This window comes from Sinocyclocheilus rhinocerous, unplaced genomic scaffold (genome assembly GCF_001515625.1).
Source record: "Sinocyclocheilus rhinocerous isolate Xijiao unplaced genomic scaffold, SAMN03320098_v1.1 scaffold88, whole genome shotgun sequence".
NCBI classification, from domain to species: domain Eukaryota; kingdom Metazoa; phylum Chordata; class Actinopteri; order Cypriniformes; family Cyprinidae; genus Sinocyclocheilus; species Sinocyclocheilus rhinocerous.
This window is the reverse complement of record NW_015652292.1, coordinates 314,322-333,748: the sequence shown is the minus strand read 5'-3', so window position 1 is coordinate 333,748 and position 19,427 is coordinate 314,322. Positions and strand designations below refer to the sequence as shown.

General features: G+C 35.0%; 1 protein-coding gene across 1 annotated transcript in view; it reads right to left on the bottom strand.

Moving 5' to 3' along the window:
- The window catches only part of LOC107714449 (ras GTPase-activating protein 2-like), a 53,817-nt gene that overhangs the window by 26,366 nt on the left and 8,024 nt on the right, over nucleotides 1-19,427 (bottom strand). The window contains exons 2-5 of the mRNA XM_016520285.1: nucleotides 13,109-13,232; nucleotides 8,094-8,200; nucleotides 7,918-8,012; nucleotides 4,784-4,860 (exon numbers count right to left, since the gene is read on the bottom strand). Of these exons, the coding sequence (XP_016375771.1) occupies nucleotides 4,784-4,860; nucleotides 7,918-8,012; nucleotides 8,094-8,200; nucleotides 13,109-13,232 (403 nt within the window). The remainder of the gene's footprint in view (nucleotides 1-4,783; nucleotides 4,861-7,917; nucleotides 8,013-8,093; nucleotides 8,201-13,108; nucleotides 13,233-19,427) is intronic.

Sequence of the window (19,427 nt, the reverse complement as noted above, 5' to 3'; positions counted from 1 at the left end):
GTTTTGTAAAAATCGACGCGTTTCAAAAAGGCGGGGCATAGAGGAGAAACAATAATGTACAGTATGTGGAAAATAATGTGTTTTTTTAACTTTAAACCACATAAACACATTTCATTACACCAAATACACAAAATAATGTTCTTTTTAGCAGCATCATATGACCCCTTTAACAAATACCTTACTAACTATTAATAATCAGCAAATTAGGAGTTTATGGAGGCAAAAGTCATAGCTAATGGTTTAGCGAGAATTGGACCTTAAAATAAAGTGTGACTGTAAAGATCAAACAGAAGAATGTTCTGTTTATACTGTGATTAAACAACATACATTCAAGTCAATATGAAACCACATTCTTTATCCATTTTACTATGGCAAAATTCCAAGTGAAACAGGATATTTAGTCTAAATAATGCCTAAATATCTATTTGACCTATCCCTTAAAATACAAAGCACCAATATCACTGAATCATTAACAAAAGACCCACGTGTGTTGAATGTTGACTTTAAACAAAAGTCAAAAGGTCAAAAACTAAACAAAACACAAAAAGCAAAACACAAAAAAGTGTGACTGTAAAGATCAAACAGAAGAATGTTCTGTTTATACTGTGATTAAACAACATACATTCAAGTCAATATGAAACCACATTCTTTATCCATTTTACTATGGCAAAATTCCAAGTGAAACAGGATATTTAGTCTAAATAATGCCTAAATATCTATTTGACCTATCCCTTAAAATACAAAGCACCAATATCACTGAATCATTAACAAAAGACCCACGTGTGTTGAATGTTGACTTTAAACAAAAGTCAAAAGGTCAAAAACAAAACAAAACACAAAAAGCAAAACACAAAACAAAGCAAAGCAAAGCAAAACAAAACAAAAAATAAAACAAAACAAAACAACAAAACACAAAACAAGGCAATGCAAAGCAAAACAAAACAAAAAATACATCCAGCCAGGACATACAGTTGCCAAATCAAATAAGCATTCATCCACAAAAAGTCAGTTTGTACAGTTATATGCGGTTTAAAAAAAGACTTTAAACAAAAGTCAAAAGGTCAAAAACAAAAAACAAAATAAAACAAAGCAAAGCAATGCAAAACAAAAAGACCATAAGCATGTATTAATAAAGCAAATGAGGTGGTTTTAAATCCATGTTTGCCATTCAGGCCAGTACTGCAGATTTTCATTCATGAAATCAATCAATCAATCAATCAAAACTGTCAGTTAAAAAATTACGGTGCCGCTTGAAAGTTTGTGAACCCTTTAGAATTTTCTATATTTCTGCATAAATATGACCCAAAATATAATCAGTTTTTCACAAGTCCTGAAAATAGACAAAGAGAACCCAAACAAACAAATGAGACAAAAATATTTTCTTTTTCATTTATTTATTGAGAAAAAACCCAATCAAACAAATGAGACAAAAATATTTTCTTTTTCATTTATTTATTGAGAAAAATTATCCAGTGTTACATATCTGTGCGGTGCAACCGTATGTGAATCTCTAGGATCAGCAGTTAATTTGAAGGTGAAATTAAGAGTCCATCTGTTCAGAGGTGTTTTCAATCAGTGAAATTACTATCAGGTGTCAGTGCGTGCCCCGTTTCATTTAAAGAACAGGGATCTATCAAAGTCTAATCATGTTTGTGGAAGTGAATCATGGCACGAGCAAAGGAGATCTCTGAGGACCTCAGAAAAAGAGTTGTTGTTGCTCATCAGGCTGGAAAGGTTTACAAAAACATCTCTTCGCAAAGGAACCCAGGGTAACTTCTAAGCAACTAAAGGCCTTTCTCACATTGGCCACCATCAGAAGAACACTGAACAACCATGGTGTGCATGGTAGAGTTGCAAGGAGAAAGTTACTGCTGTCCAAAAAGAACATTGCTGCCCGCATCTGGACCAGGACAGCTTGCCATCATTGATGGAACAATGAATTCTGAATTATACCAACAAATTCTAAAGGAAAATCTGTGGACTGAATCTCAAGAGAAAGTGGGCCAAACAGCAAGACAACAACCACAAGAACATAAGTCGTTTTACCAAAGAATGGTTAAAGAAGAACAATGTTAATGTTTTGGAATGACAGAGTCAAAGTCTGGACCTTAATCCAATTGAAATGTTGTTGTGCATGGTGCATCCAAAAAGAACATTGCTGCCCGTCTGCAGTTTGCTAAAGATCATGCGGACAAGCCAGAGGGCTATTGGAGATACAATGTTAATGTTTTGGAATGACAGAGTCAAAGTCTGGACCTTAATCCAATTGAAATGTTGTGGAAGGAGCTGAAGCAAGCAGTTCATAGGAGGACACCCATAACATCACAGAGTTGAAGTGGTTTTGTACTGAGGAAGGGGCTAGAATTCAAGCCGATCAGCAGTTACAAGAAACATTTACCTGCAGTTATTGTTGCAAAAGGGGGTCAGACCAGATACTGAAAGAAAAGATTCACATACTTTTGCACCCCACAGATATGTAACACTGGATAATTTTTCTCAATAAATAAATGGCAAAGAAAATATTTGCGTGTCATTTGTTTGTTTGGGTTCTCTTTGTCTATTTTCAGGACTTGTGTGAAATTTAGATTATGTTTTGAGTCATATTTATGCAGAAAAATAGAAAATTCTAAAGGGTTCACAAACTTTCAAGCAGCACTGTGTGTATATATATATATATATATATACTGTATATCAACAAATGAAATACACTGAGGCCCAATAGGGCAAGTGACTGTCAGTGAACTGGCACTGAAATCCTCTCACACTGCCCCTCTTCTTTATTGTTAAGCACTGATGTTGACTTTTTCAGAGGTTACACTGCGTCACATTAAAATGTGAATGAATGAATGAAAGAATAAGACGATGAAAGGCGAACAAGCATAAATGAAAGTGTCAGATAAGAATGCTGAAAACAGAAGCACTGCTATCCAAGACAGGAAGTAATTCACACTTGTAGTTGTCATGGTGACAGCCATGAAGCGGCGAAGGAAGGTGAGAAAGAACGACAGAGAGCGAGAGAGCAAGAAAGAGAAAAAAGCAGTGTGACGGCAAAACAAAACCACAGGAGCAGCGCAGTACGAACTTCCTGCCGTCACGGCATCACTTCCTCTTTCGTCAACCTGCTCTGTGGGAAAGTGAATGAAGAGCGATGGCCAACATTAAACACACACACACGTCAGCAACTCTGTGTTGAGTCAAAGCATTTTTCACACCGTTAAAGAAAATACATGCACCCTGTAGAAGTGTGAAGATGAATTTCACAGGTACTCTCCTCCACCCAGACGACACACACCTCTGAAGTTATCAACACAGCATCCACATGTTGCAGAAAGCATGTGAAGCACCTGAAACCGCAGTAGTAAACCAAATACAATTTCTAGTTCATATTTCCATCATTTCGCATGTTCATGGTTCTCTGATGTTGGTTAATATTCACATGACTTGCAGAAAAACTAGTAAGTATTTAGATTTTTTTTTTATAAAATAATTTTAGAATTATTTATTTACAGCATATGGCTGAACAATTGGGTTAAAAAAGAAATTGTGATTTATTTGTCATGAACTGCGGTATGATAATGATACATATCACCTTATAAGAAAACGTCTCATGCTGCTGCAAAAAGAACAGAGACCACACTGTGATGAAAATAAGTTCAGTCTTCACAAGACCTTATTCATTGGTGATGACAATAATAATAATAATAATAATAATAATAATAAATACATATTATTTATAACTCTAATTCTATAAAAACGAAGACAAAAAATCTGTTATTGTAAGATTATAATTGTGATTTAAAGAAAAAAAATATTTGATCATTTTAATGTATATAAAATAAATTAGTATATATAATAGATAGATAGATAGATAGATATTAATATTATAAAAAAATTAAAGACAGAAATATAGTACTATTGTAACAATACAATTGCACTTCAACTAAAAAATATATTCTAAATATTCTAAATTAAATTCTAAATATTCTAAATTAAATTAAATTCTACATAATACGGTTATAATTATATATATATATATATATTTTTTTTTTAGCATATTTTATTTTTCACTAAACATTACAATACAAATATATGTCTTAAAAGCTTGAGAGTTTAATGTTTGAAAGAATTTATTTAAACAGAAAACTGCAGGGTGACCTTATGGTCTTCATAAACACTTTTTGTTACAAATCAGATAAAATGCTAAAAACGTGTTCAAAAATGATGCCAGTGTGAAAATAAATGTACAGCATGCAGAGATGGAACCCCCCCTTTGTCCTCAGTCACAGGAAAATAATCAAGACAATGCTGATTGGCTGATGTCACAACATGAACCTCCCAGTTACAATCCTTCACTAGTGACTACATTGAGCTGACGGCAGGGCAAAAAAAGCCCATTCTACACTTTTAAAGCTCCTCTTAAAAAGTCACAGGATACTACAATATGGCTATTGGACTGGATACTAGTGAAACAAATACTACTGACATAGCCCATATGCTTTTGACATAAAAAAGATTTTAAACTGTATACTATTAGAACACACAGTTACTTATGAATTGCCAACAATGGATAAAGATGATTTTTAGAACCACATGCTGTAGTTAAGACATCTACCAGCAAGGGATAAAGGGGCCCTTCTGAGTAGCCAAACCTTGGCGTCTTAATTCGATATCCTGTTTCACTTTTAAGAATGTAACAGTACAAATGTACAATGGGTTATGAATGCCAATTCACGTTGAGCTCAAATACACTAAATAAATGCACGGACAGACAAGAATCACTTACTGAACCACAAGCTGTTGGCAGATGGAACCATTCTCTGTGATCAGTTCATTCAGCTTCATCTCTAAATGAACCTTCCCCTGTAAAAGTAAAAAGACTTATTATGGGATAACACAAGCCAACAGACTCCAGAACTCAGTGTGCCAGCATTCACAAATTACATACAAAAGAAAACAATTTTTTTATTTTTTCCCCTTACACATATATATATATATATATATATATATATATAATTTGTATAAATAAATAATGCTTTGATATCTTATCGAATACAATGACTTTTTAATTCAGACATTCATACTTTTTAAATGTTTGTTAAGTTCATAAATACTTTTAGGGCCACTGTATATGATATTCAGATGATAGGATCTTTCGCACAAACCATCATTCAGACGTCTGCTTAAAACAAAAAAGTAATCTGAAATACAGAATGTGTTTTGAGGGCCGTGGCACTGAAGATCAACTACTGGCATGTTTATGATATAATATGATATATATTGAAATAACCTATCCAGCCAGTCAAATTTGTTGAGGCTGATAATGTTGGAATGAGAAAGATTGCAAACAGAGGAGAGGTGAGGAGGAAAGGACAGGGAGGGAGAAAGATAGAGAAGAAAAACAAAATAAAAACACCCACATACTCCTACGCAATATTTTGTGCAAGTTCCTTTGAGAAATGACGCCGAAAACGCACCAATAATTCAATGTTAACAGATGTCCAAAGTTGATACTAAAGAATCACTTTTTAAAAATAGTTACAAGTTTTGTTTTTTAAATACTTCAAAATGCAAATCTATTCTAATCATTTAACCCTGCAGAAGACAAAAGTATAGATCTATTTGCAAGATCACATCTACAATGGATTAATTATAGAGCAATTCATTTCATAAGTATGTGGAAACAAAAAAACTAGTTTAGTGTAAATAAGTTGTTTAAGTTTTTAGAGTACGTAAGGGCTTAAAAAAGCGATATAGGAACGTCTTGTGATTTCAGCCAGTTCTGGGTGGCTCTGAACATTATCTGACAGAACTGCCACCCACCCTTTTCTCGTCCTCAGGGTTAAAGACACATACACCACAGTGTTTAACCGGTGTCGTAAAGTAACGCTGCAACATGTAGACTCGAGGGATATATGAAATCTATCAAGATTTTTCAGCATTTTGACAATTTTCTATATATATCATGATATTTATGTTTTTAGTCTGAAGTAAGCATGAGTGTGTCCTTTTTAGTCAGAAAAAGGTGATTGTTGACAAGCAGATTAAAAATGATAAAATGTAAGAACTGCAAAATGCAGTAAAACAGTAAAATGTTTAGGTCACACTTTATTTTAAGGTTCAATTCTCACTATTAACAAATCATTTACTATGACTTTTGCCTCAATAAACTCCTAATTTGCTGCTTATTAATCATTAGTAAGGTAGTTGTTACGTTTAGGTATTGGGTAGGATTAGGGATGTAGAATATGGTCATGCAGAATATGTGCTTTATACAGTAACTACTAATAAACAGCCAATATGTTAATAATAGGCATGCTAATAAGCAACTAGTTAATAGTGAGAATTGGTCCCTATACTAAAGTGTTACCAAAGTTTAAAATAATATTTTTTTCTAAATGAATATGGTTACAAATAATCCCTTTTATTTATATGCACCAGTACAACAATACACTATAATAAACAGCAATGTTTTTACAAAAATATTTTAATATATGAAAGGTTACACATAGACTTCCCAAGAACAATTCTGTGTGATTGCAAACAAATCACTGAATCGGAGTCTGAATCTAATAATTGACAAAAAAATAAATAAAAATGATGATGATCAATTGTAAAGTCAGTGAAGTCGCAAAGCGACTAAGAAGGGAGGATTGCGAAACTAGTCTGCAAACATGGATGCTCTGAGTTAAGCTATGCAAAGAAGCTGAAATGTGACAAACAATTTTATAATGAAATAGTCTAGTTTATTAAAGGGTTTTTAATTTTTAACCATGTGAGTGCCTTGAAGTATTATATTGTTTCACTAGTCTGTAAACATTACTTTTTTTTGTTTTAGATGACTTCTTTGTTTAAATCAGACTTCTGATTTATGGACACATCCTATCATCATATACAGTGGCCCTAAAAATATTTAGACACTTAACAAACACCGTATAAAAAGTTTAAAAAGAAAACAAATAAAAAGGCAAATAAAATTAGCACAATATTCAAAATATTGCCAAAAACTGACGTTATCAATATGCATATAAAATGTAGAGACACTTATGCAGAAGTTTGGTTGCTTGGTTTACTTTCCTCGGTTGAAAAAATGGCAAATCGCTATTTGTAATTGTCTTTCCATTGTGTCTGTGTGTGTGTGTGTTTTAACAAATACATTGCAAAAGTATTTTTTTCACAAATACATCACAAGTATTCTAAATATCTCTATATTCTGATTAAAACTGATGTTATCAACACTTACGTAGAAACTCTGCTTGCTAGTTTTACTTTCTTTGGTTGGAAAATTGGAAAACTGCTATTTGTAATTATACATGTAAAAATACATTGCAAAAATATTTTTTAAAAATACATCGCAAGTATTTAAAAAGTATTCCAATTAAAAGCGATGTTATCAATACACATACAAAAAGTGGAAACTCTTATGCAGAAACTTGCTTGCTTGGTTTACTTTCCTCATTAATTTCCAAAAGTAGCAAACCGCTACTTGACATTGTCTTTCCGTTGTGTATGTGTTTTCTTTTTTTTGAAAAAGACTTTTTACAAAAACAAATTCCTTTACATAAACAGTTTTTGTTTCTGATACAGTCCACACCCCGTGCCCCTGGTTCTGCTGAACAGTGAATCATACTTGTGTACAAAACAGATCCGTGCATACACCATACACAAAAACAGGATGTGGAGTTGGTCCTGCATCTGCTTTCAAGTCATTGGACCACATATAAGTGCTGACTAATCATACATTGATCTCATTGGGTATGGCGAGGCAATGAGTAATCATAAACTCACCCGATTGGCCCAAACCACGGCTGGAGACTAACCACAGAAGGGAAGTAAGGTTGTGTATTCATGTATTGCTCTGTTGGGTGTGTGTTTGTGTATTAAAATGATAACTTCTATGCCATCTAACCGTTCACTCACCTGAACTTCTGAGTGTGGATCCACAGGCTGTAACTGGAACCAGTTCTCTTTCCCGCAGTACTTATATAGATCTTCCTTCCTGATGGCTACTTTCCCTACAAACACACATGCAAGCCTTAGTTGACATGTACACTGTGTCTTGTAAATGAGACAAAACAAGAGCAAAAGATACTGACCTACAGGTAGATCCCTTATTTGGAACATGCTCTTAGCGTACACGTAGAAGGACAGGCATTGGAATGGGCGTGGAATTTCAAAGTAGAAGTCCTCGCCATAGAACGGACTAAAGCACATGAAAAGGGAATGTTAATCACAAGCACAGTTTGTTTTCACAAACTACCTGCATTAACAAAATACCTGCAAAAAATAAATATAATCAATATCACCTGGCTGTTACAGATCAAAATGTACAGCATGGCACGAGCATCACAATGGGTTTGATTCCCAGGAAAAGCAAGGACTGATAGAAAGTGTACCTTGAATTCAGGTCGCTTCGAATAAAAGCATCTGCTATATGTATAAATGTAAATGCATGTTATTTATGTTTTGCAGTACAGTAATGAGAAGGATATTTTTTTTGCATTATATCATGTTCTAACCAGGTGCAATGCAAAAATTAAAAAAATTGTCTCCACAAATTTTAAAATAGGGCATGATGCAATACATCATAAGCGTATTCTGTCATATAGCATTTATTTCTATGGTTTTCTTCGTAGAACTTGTGATTTGCCACATAATACTCTGTAAAGAATATTGTAAAAATAGGCCACAATGTACTGTATTAATATGAAGGAATTTTCCATATTTATTTTTTTACAGGTTTTTTACCTAGGCTATATTTTAAATTTTGCACTTCATTACATTGTGTTTTACTGCATTTACTTGCATTGTACTAGCAGACAATTTCCAGTACATTTTACTTTTTGTACAGTGTATGACAGTATATTGTATTCTAAATACAGAAACAAATACAGCAACAAATACCGAAACGCGCTGCAAATACTCACAACACAAACAAATACAGAAACACGCTGCAAATACTCACAACACCCAAATACAGAAACACGCTGCAAATACTCACAACGCTCAAATTCCGAAAAGCGCTGCAAATACTCACAACACCCAAATACAGAAACGCGCTGCAAATACTGACAACACCCAAATACCGAAACATGCTGCAAATACTCACAACGCTCAAATTCCGAAAAGCGCTGCAAATACTCACAACACCCAAATACCGAAACATGCTGCAAATACTCATAACACTCAAATACCGAAAAGCGCTGCAAATACTCACAACACCCAAATACAGAAACACGCTGCAAATACTCACAACACCCAAATACCGAAACATGTTGCAAATACTCACAACGCTCAAATTTCGAAAAGCGCTGCAAATACTCACAACACCCAAATACCGAAACATGCTGCAAATACTCACAACGCTCAAATTCTGAAAAGCGCTGCAAATACTCACAACACCCAAATACAGAAACGCACTGCAAATACTGACAATACCCAAATACCGAAACGCGCTGCAAATACTCACAACACCCAAATACAGAAACGCACTGCAAATACTCACAACACACCCAAATACAGAAACACGCTGCAAATACTCACAACACAAACAAATACAGAAACGTGCTGCAAATACTCACAACACCCAAATACAGAAACGTGCTGCAAATACTCACGGCACCCAAATACTGAAATACTCACAACACAAACAAATACAGAAACACTCTGCAAATTACTCACAACACAAACAAATACAGAAACGCACTGCAAATACTCGCGGCACCCAAATACAGAAACACTCTGCAAATACTCAGAACACCCAAATACAGAAACGCACTGCAAATACTCGCGGCACCCAAATACAGAAACACTCTGCAAATACTCAGAACACCCAAATACAGAAACACTTTGCAAATACTCACACAACACCCAAATACAGAAACACGCTGCAAATACTCACACAACACCCAAATACAGAAACACGCTGCAAATACTCACAACACAAACAAATACAGTAACACGCTGCAAATACTCACAACACCCAAATACAGAAACACTCTTCAAATACTCAGAACACAAACAAATACATAAACATTCTGCAAATTACTCACAACACAAACAAATACGGAAACACTCTGCAAATACGTCGGAACACATCGGAAATGTTTAAGGGAACCGCAAAGTGACGAACATGGTTAGGACATTGCTTATCAATGTTTGCTCTGAAAGGTGAGGTTTTTGTTTATTTTAACATCCTGATCATACGATTCCTTAGCTTTTTTTTTTTTGATATTCTAAATAAGTTAATGAAATACACAATTACTTCAACTATGAAAGGTTATGTAAGCTGGCTAATTTACTTTTACAACTTCCCTTACAAAAATTAACCTTGGCTTTACTATTAAAATAAATAAATAAATAAATGTATTATGTACAAAATAAATATAAATAAAAATAGTTACTAGTTAACCCATGGTAACCACAAATTAACCATGGTTTTGCTACACTAACCATAGTATTTGTACAACTGTGGTTATACAAATGGTAATCAATACGCAAAAATAAATAAAAATGAAAAAAATAAAATAAAATAAAAATAAATAAATAAAATACATTTGAAAAATTTGGTACTTTTAACCATGGTTAATTTTAGTTTTGTTGGCATTGCTGTTTGCCATTGTTGTAGTCTGTGCTACTTGCACTGCGTTTTTGTTTTTGGTTGTGTTTTGTGTTTTTCAGCACGTTTTTGTTTTTGGTTGTGTTGTGAGTATAAAGATGATAAAGATATATTCTTAATTTGCTGGTGCTTTTTCTATTTGCATGTGTTTTATTAAGTTGCAGTGCATTGTCTCTCGGCCACCATACAATAAGCTTTTCGGCAGTACAACATAGAAATGGTAATCGATTGAAAGATCGCAGAAAGCATTTCAAATATGTAGTCACTTTAACGTGTCACAGCTGGTCAGGCCAAAGTAAGTCTAGGTAATGGGAATTTGATGTACTATACTATTTATGTACTATACTATACTATTTAATGGCCACGATATGAATCAGTTTGTGAGATTCAAATTATCTTAATATAAAATACAATTTTATATAACATTTCAATAGATACAATTACATTCAAAATTTCTGTGACACTTTGTTGTTGTGAAATGTTAGTGGATCATGTTCATAACTAAATGTAATGGACTACACTTGGTTACTCTGCTCAGCTTAATTGTCCAAACACTTTTTGGGGTCAAATTAAGCTAGGAATTTAAAAAACTGTATATCATAACAAAAGTGTCCAAAAAAACGACAGATTAAAAAGGTTCAATGTGCAAAAAAATCACTTCTAGCTGTGTGACTGCAACAGTCAAATACCTCAGCTGAGACTTGAGCGGAGAATGCTCATCCACCCACACACACTCCAGCTCTCTTACACACACACACAAATTACACACTCATTGCCCCCGCACTGAAGAGCGCATGCGCTCCCACATACATTCACACACAAACGGATTCTGACCTCCTGCTGCTACAGGTAAAACCACTCGACTCCAAATACAAAAAACGTGGCGACACGGCATACATGAATAGCCTCAGATTCAAAAGTGTTTAATAATAAGCCAGATGAGAGAAAGAAATATTAGGAGAGGTGAAGAAAGACTTGAGGAAAAAACTTCAATCTCTGAGAGAGGCTGATTGCAAACGAGTGTGTGAGCGAAAGACAAGGAGCGATAGATAGCAAGTGTGAGAGAGAAAAGTGAGGGAACGCGTAGGTGGACACCCTTCCTTAGACACAGCCAACAGAGCCCTTTGAACAGAAGGGAAAAAAACAGTTGTGAAATACCACGAGAGGAAAAGCCTTCAGAAAGAGAGTGAGATAAAGAAAATGTGCTTCTTTCAATGACTAGACGCTTTTGCAACTGAAAGTGTACACAACGTAATATCATCAAACACAATGTTGTACGACCGATATCAAGATGAACTATCAGACAAAGTAAATCTGGTGCACAATGGAAAGTCAACTTTGAGTATAATGAAAAAAAATTTTTTTTAAATTAAAACGGAGTATTGAAGCTCTCCACACCATTTATACAACTACAAATCTTGCATAGAATTGCATTGAAAAATATCTTAAGAGAATTGGGATGAGAATTGGACTCTTTTGAACACCCTAGCAACAACCCAAAACACCCTGATAACATGCTAAAACACAGAATAGCTTAAAGCGATAGTGAAAATTCCATCATCATTCGCTCAACCTCATGTTGTTGACTTCCTTTCTTCCATGGAACATAAAGATATTTTGAAGAACGTTTGAACTGTTTTTGTCCTAACAATGAAAGCCAATGGGGTCCAAAATAATTTCAGACCCCGTTTTAATGTTTGGGGGGGGAAAAATAAACTCAAACACTTTTCAAAATATTTTCTATAATACCTTCTAAAAAATATCTTCTATAAATATAATAAAGCAATATGAAGCAGAACAAATGATGACAGAATTTTCAACAGGACGAATTATCTCTTTACCATCTCCAAAAAAAAAAAAAAATCTTGTGTTAACAACTACATTAATTGAAGTCAAATTATTAACATCACCAAACACCAACAGAACTAAATTTAGGGGTTAGATCAGGCACAAATTAGGGTAACAATTGTGGGTTACCATGTTCCACAAGTACTACTGACAGGATGTTTAAATTAGGCTTGCCGCGATAGACGGTGTTGACGGTGATACCGGTGTTAAGCCGCAACACCGGTTACGTCACTTGCCCACCGCGTCACCGACCCCCACTGTCGTTTTGATTTTTTATAGTAATAAAAATCATTTAGTTAAGTAAAACAACAGACACTACGATTAAAACTGAGCGATTAACCGGTGGGAAAATTTCCTCACCGACACAACCCTAGTTTAAATCTATTTGTATATTGTAATATACCTATTTGAGCAACTACCGTGAAAGATGAAATAAAACAACATAAAAAGGCAGTGTTTCCGAACTCGTTCGGATTACGTGTACATGGCAGACAGAAAAAAAATATAGGCCTGCATTTTTGTGAAGCAGCATGAAAACCACATATATGAGAAGGGCTGTAAGATAAATATCATCAACATCAGCATGTAGTTTGTATGTGACGTTGGTGTGCTTATGTGTACCAGAGTGTGTGTTTACTGCCTCACCTTACACTCTTCTCATAGACTTTTGTGCGATATACTTCCTCCTGGTCCAAACTGATTGTACAGAAGGTGCAGAGGTCACGGAGGCGGTTCGGCCCTGAGCTCGGACCCAAATTCTTTGCTTCGCCTGCCGAAAGAATAACAAGGGTGTAAGAAGTCACACAATATTATTCACATTATTGCATTACTTCTCCCAAAAGTTGAAATCCCAATGTGTGGAAAAGCTGTCTTCTCCATAAGAACCTTTAACATTTTTCACAGCAAAATTTTTATTTTTATTTTTTATTTTTGGTATCTGAACACTGCATTCGAATTAGAGGCTTGTCAGTTGTGGGGTCGGCAATGTACGGCCACTACACACACTATTGTGCGCACACACTTGCAGGAGCGCTGTGGTGGTGCAGAGGCTTGAGGCGGATGTGGCCGCTGTACGTGGAGCTCATCTAAGATGTGGTTACAGACGAGAAGCATTAACTTCCTCCCAGCATGCACTGGGGCTTCCAGAAGAGCGCTGATTCAAAAGATCAAATTCAAAAGCACACATACACAACCACACGTATTAATGTGTCAGAGGGCAAATGTAGCCATAACTAATCCAGACCACATCAAACCAGAACGACACAGCTAGAGATGTTTTCTGAACGCAAGAACAATTAATAAAAACGAACACGCACCTTATTACTTTTTAGGACAAATTTATCATATCAGATACTATGGATTCTTTATTGTGGTTCACAGCTTTCAGTTTTATGCCTCTTCTAAAATCACCACAATTTTTTTTGTTTGTGAGAAGGAATAACAGGTCAATCACACCAAACTATGGCCATATGTCACTACAAAATAAAGAAAAAAAATTTAAATTATATTTTGCAAAAAGATAATAAAGCCTATTTTATGACAATCACAATTTGTTTATTTAAAATGATTTTATCATTACAAATAAACACACACAAACACACACACAAAACTAAATTCTTATCATGATAATTATCAAAATACAATAAAAACAGTAATATAGTGAAATATTATTACAATTTAAATTTACTGTTTTCTATTTGACTAATTTTAAAAAGTAATTTATTCCTTTGATGGCAAAGCAGAATTTTCAGCAGCCATTACTCAAGTCTTCAGTGTCATATCCTTCAAAAATTATTCTTATATTTGGTGCATAGAAAATATTTCTTATTATTAAAACTGAATATTTTGTGGAAACCGTGACACACTAATGACACTACCAAACTTCTGACCAGTAGTGTAATTTAACATATAGTTTTAATATATTTACTTATTTTATATATGTATTTAATGTAGCAATGAATGCAATTTTGGCTTATTTTAATTAAAATCGTGTCAAAACAGTATGATTTTTCATTAATTAAAGCAAGAAGATTTTTTTTTTCCTGGTGGGGCAAAATACTTCGATTAATGTCACTATGCAATGCATATCAAAAGTCTTAAAAATAACCCCCATTTTCTACATGCAAAATATAATTTATTTTTATCTTTTGGGCTGATATATGACTCCATAATGCATTGATGCTCGTATAAAATTCACCCTACAGAAGATGCTTATATTCTCATTAGGGATCAGAGACTGAATGCACAAAGTCTGCAACTTACACCTTTAGCAATTACACAGTCTCTGTTTCCGGCACACACACCTCTTCCCCTGAACCATTCAGAAAACAACAGCAAATGCAACCCTGAGCAGCTCATAATGATGCTCACAGTCGACACAGATAAAGACTCAGAGGAAACTAAACTCCCAAGAGCACACTGCCGCAGGGAGCCGTGATCGCAGCCAATGCCCTACAGTTAACCCTCTCTGCACACACATACACACAGGTGTGATGAAGAGAAGCGAACATGTGTAGCACTGTATGCTTAGCAACGGAAGTGAATACAAACCACAACTGTGAGGCCTGAACAAACAAGCTACACAAGGCTTCACACACATGCAGATACAAAACTCTGGAGTTCCCTACATGCAAACACACACACATGCATGTACTCATACTTAGACACATTCATAGACATAAACAAACATGCATGAAAACTGTGTAAAACAAAATGCAACCACACCGGATACATTTCTGTGAAATCATCTGGGCCGATGAAAAGATATGATTAAAATCAAACCAGCTGTATAATGTAGAACTCCACAGAAATCTCTGATAGTTTCTACAGAATTTGATAATTTACGGTCCAGTTCCATCATTAAAATTCAACATTCTTAGGCTTTATCAAATATTTTGCCTAATCTTGATTTTTTTTTTCAGCTAAAAATATAAGTCTCTTTTTTTATCGTTCTGTTTTATTGTATTTTACAGTATTTCAATTGATCAGAATTACAAAATCACCCCTAAAATCATTGCAGAAAAAAGGGGGGAAAATCTACAGATTGCTTTTGGGTCTAAAGAAGAGCAAGAGCATCTTGATCCCCATGAGGGTTAATTTTATGCCGAAATACTCTGATGGCAACTGTCTGAAATAGTTTAAATCAATATCCATTCATATTTTTAGGACACAATATGACCTACACAACAGTTAGTTAATATCACATTCACCCATGAAAAGTGTTGTATCACATCACTGTGCTTGAAAAGCAGAGACTGTTTAGTGTTAGCTGTGTAAGCACAATGCACTGCTAAGGGTGTGTGAGGTGACAGCGTCAATCTGCTTCAGCTCTTTAAAGAACTATTAATGTCTAATCCCAATGCCACTGACTGTGAAAACTAAAGTGACTCTTGAGCTCTGTGCTAAGTCCTCCTGCCCTGAATCGCTCAGAAGCAGCCCCAGAGACCCATGTGACGCCATCCCTAACTGCTTTTAGAAGATCTTAACATAGACCCACCGGACAGACCGGAAGGGGAAACACTGAGTTGGTTAGTTTTTGACCCCATCTTTGACCCTAATTTAGCCAGGCTCATAATAATTAAACTTGGCTAAGTCCTTGTAAAAATGAATAGGCAGAAAAGCTCACTTTAGAACTAATACAGGCTACACTGTGTTTGAAACGAGCCTACTGTTTGCAAGCATACTGATCTTTTTAACAGTATGTGTTATTCAACCATAAATATTAGCATGGTTTCATCTCAGAAATACAGTTTGTACACAGCTCTCTTGAATACTTGTTTCTGACTGTTGAATTGTGACATTCAGCGGTCAAATATTTTCATACACTGACTGATATTCTAATTGATCTTTGTCCCAAACAATCAATTTCTAATAGACACAAAACTGATAGCTGTGCTAGTTTCATGTGTCACGTCACTCTGTGGTCTCTTTGTTCTCACAGAATAAAGTTTCAAATAAATAGATATAAAGTAAATATAAAACATATTGCAAATATATATTCTTAAGGACATCAAAACCTAAAATAAAACTCCAGAAAGGTGTACAATATGTGACCTTTAACAAAAGGAGAGTGGGACGGTGGGCAGTGCTCGGGGTGGTGACTGAAGGTGGTGACTGTGTAGTTCTAACGTCAACTTTTTACGTAAGTCACAACAGTTCGTGAAAAATCACAGCTACTTTATGCAGGCTGTGTGCATTTTACTGTGGACTGTTTTGAAACTTATATGGTAGTTAAATAGCCCCTAGACCTCAGTTATCGTGAAAAAAGCCAGGAAATTTCAGTTTTGACAATATGGGACCTTTAAATATACAGTGTCTATGCATGTTTGCATACAAAAACTGTAGATTTACCACATGTTCAGAATCATACCGGTGGATTTATGGATAGTTTTTTAATGTGTTGCTCAAAACTATTTGTAACAAAATAGTTATTGCGAAAAAAGTATGAAGACACAAGCGAAGGATGAGGTTTGAGAGTGAATGAAGTAAGCGGTCAGAAGGTTATGAGTCAATGAGTGTGAGCCACAAGTTTTAAACAACCTCAGCTTGTTTGCTACCTTTAAAGGCCCCATGAACTCACTTGACGAAGACACTTGACAAAGGATTTTTGGGCGAAATATATCAAAGAGCTTGTTTTCTTTTTTAAAATAGCCAACAGACTTCACATCACGGCTAGCAAAATCAAAGTTTGCTACATGCTATGCTATTGCTAGTAGGTTTTATTGGACAAAATTTTAGACACGCCCATAAGTGCATAATGAGTCATCAATATTTATTTTTTTTCTAGAGAAAGATAACTTTTAGTTGTATGCAAGCATTTATATGACCTCCAAACTACAAACAGTGTTGGGAAAAGTTACTTTTAAAAGTAACACGCGACGCGATAAAAGGTATCGTTTCCATGTTAATCAGAGGTTTTGTCCTAACTAGCCGCGACAGCGACAAGCAAAATTTCTAATTTAGAAACGTTTTTTATTTCCGCGACGTCACGGCTGGAACAACAACATACAAACTATAGTACAGTAGATAATCTCAGGTGATTATGTGCTTTATTCTAAGTTAAAAGTCTCTAATATGAGTTTAAATATAATTTTGTGTGACCTTATAGCCATACTGAAAGCAACAATAGATAGTTTACCTCAGATCTTGAAAATAAATTAAAGCAAAGATGACCGTTAAAACTGTGGACTCTCTGTGAACCAACGAGTGTATTCCATGACAAAGATGGTGTCAGTCACTCAGTATGTACATTTAATGATGTTAAAAAGGTTTAATATTTATGAATTAGATTATAAATGTATCAATTTCATTGCGAGTGCAGAGCGCTTGCAGAGAGAGCCCGCCCACACACGGTTTTTCTGATTGGCTGTGAAATTTGATTGACTCTGTCGCGTCGCGTCTGGTGTGGACGGCCGAATTGCTTGTCGCTGGAATCTTGTCGCATCGCGTCGCGTGTAGTTAGGACACGGTGTAATGCATTACAATATTGAGTTACTCCCTAAAAAGTAACTAATTACGTTATTCACAGCAGTTACATTTTATGGAAAGTAATGCTTTACGTTACTTTTTAAATCTGGGCAGGGCTTGCTTGTTTGGTTTTAATATAAAAAGTTCTATTTTTGGCAAATGTAAATGCCCTTTCACTAGGGTTGGGTACCGAAACTTACCTATGTAACCGGTATGTACTAGAACTGAATCAGAACGCAGATTTCGGTGCCACTTAAATGCTTGAGCGATCGATTGAAATATTTGTTCTCCGAAACGGACGTAAGGATCACCGGCACCGCACGTGAAAAATAATTTCTCGACTGAGAAAATTCACGAACGCAAGTCGGAAAGCTCTAATAATACAAATCCAACACATCTTTGTAGTAACGCGAGTGTCCATGTTGTTCACATTCCGACTTAAAAGCACGGAGATGAGCAAGGAAAAGCAAGGAAATGAGAGCATCCGAGGTGCGCGTGAATGCAGCAATTACACTTGCTCTGATGGCAGCAGGTAGATACCGTTAGCTAGTTAAGCTAAACATTCTTAGATTAAATGCCTAAAGCTAAACTTCCCTTGTAATGACTTGCAATGAGAAGCGTTTCTAAACCTGTCCAACTTAATTATGATGAAAATACCAAAGATGGCTTGAATAACACAGATAAACTATATATTGTCACAGTCGAGTGTTTATTGTCTTTGTTTTATCATTCAAAACGTTTATATCTTCTGTTTACTCAGTTACAGCAATAGCAATGCCTTTGTCCATATTACCAAAGAGGATTTGAGTCCTATTCCTTCTGTGATGCACATGTGGAGTTTCTGAGCGAGGGCGCCCTCTGGCATCCAGTATGAATGAAACGGACATTAAATGTGTTTATAGCACTCAATAATGGTCAATCCATCCTATTTTGGGTATTTTTTTTTTTAAGTATCGGTTCAGGCACCGTTTAGGCACCAGTACCGTTTTAAAAGTATCGATTTGGCACCGGTATCGTAAAAAACCCAAACGATACCCAACCCTACCTTTCACACCAAAAGTCTCAGGGTGAAGACATATGTTAGTTTATCTTGAGTAATTTTTGCTTATTAGTATGGTTGAATTGGATCATCGAAGGTCAGCAGAAAAGACATTGATTAATAAAATGGGATTAAATACATAGGATATTTTTATTATTTAACATAGTTAATTATTGAAGGTTTGCGTCATATTCTGAATTGTATTTCACTGTTTTTATTCATTTTGAGCAATACTGAATCTGTATTTTTTTTGTGTGTGAGTGAGATGAATTAATGCATGTTCACATTTATTCTAGAACTAAAGTAACATCTTACTCCCGATTTCTCTCAACATGGGGACAGGAGAGCTTTTAATCAATAAATGGGAAAAAAACTAACTGGACTTATTTGAAAAAGTAACTCAGATATTTTCTTGTAAATTAAAAAGTAATGCGTTACTTTACTAGTTACTTGAAAAAA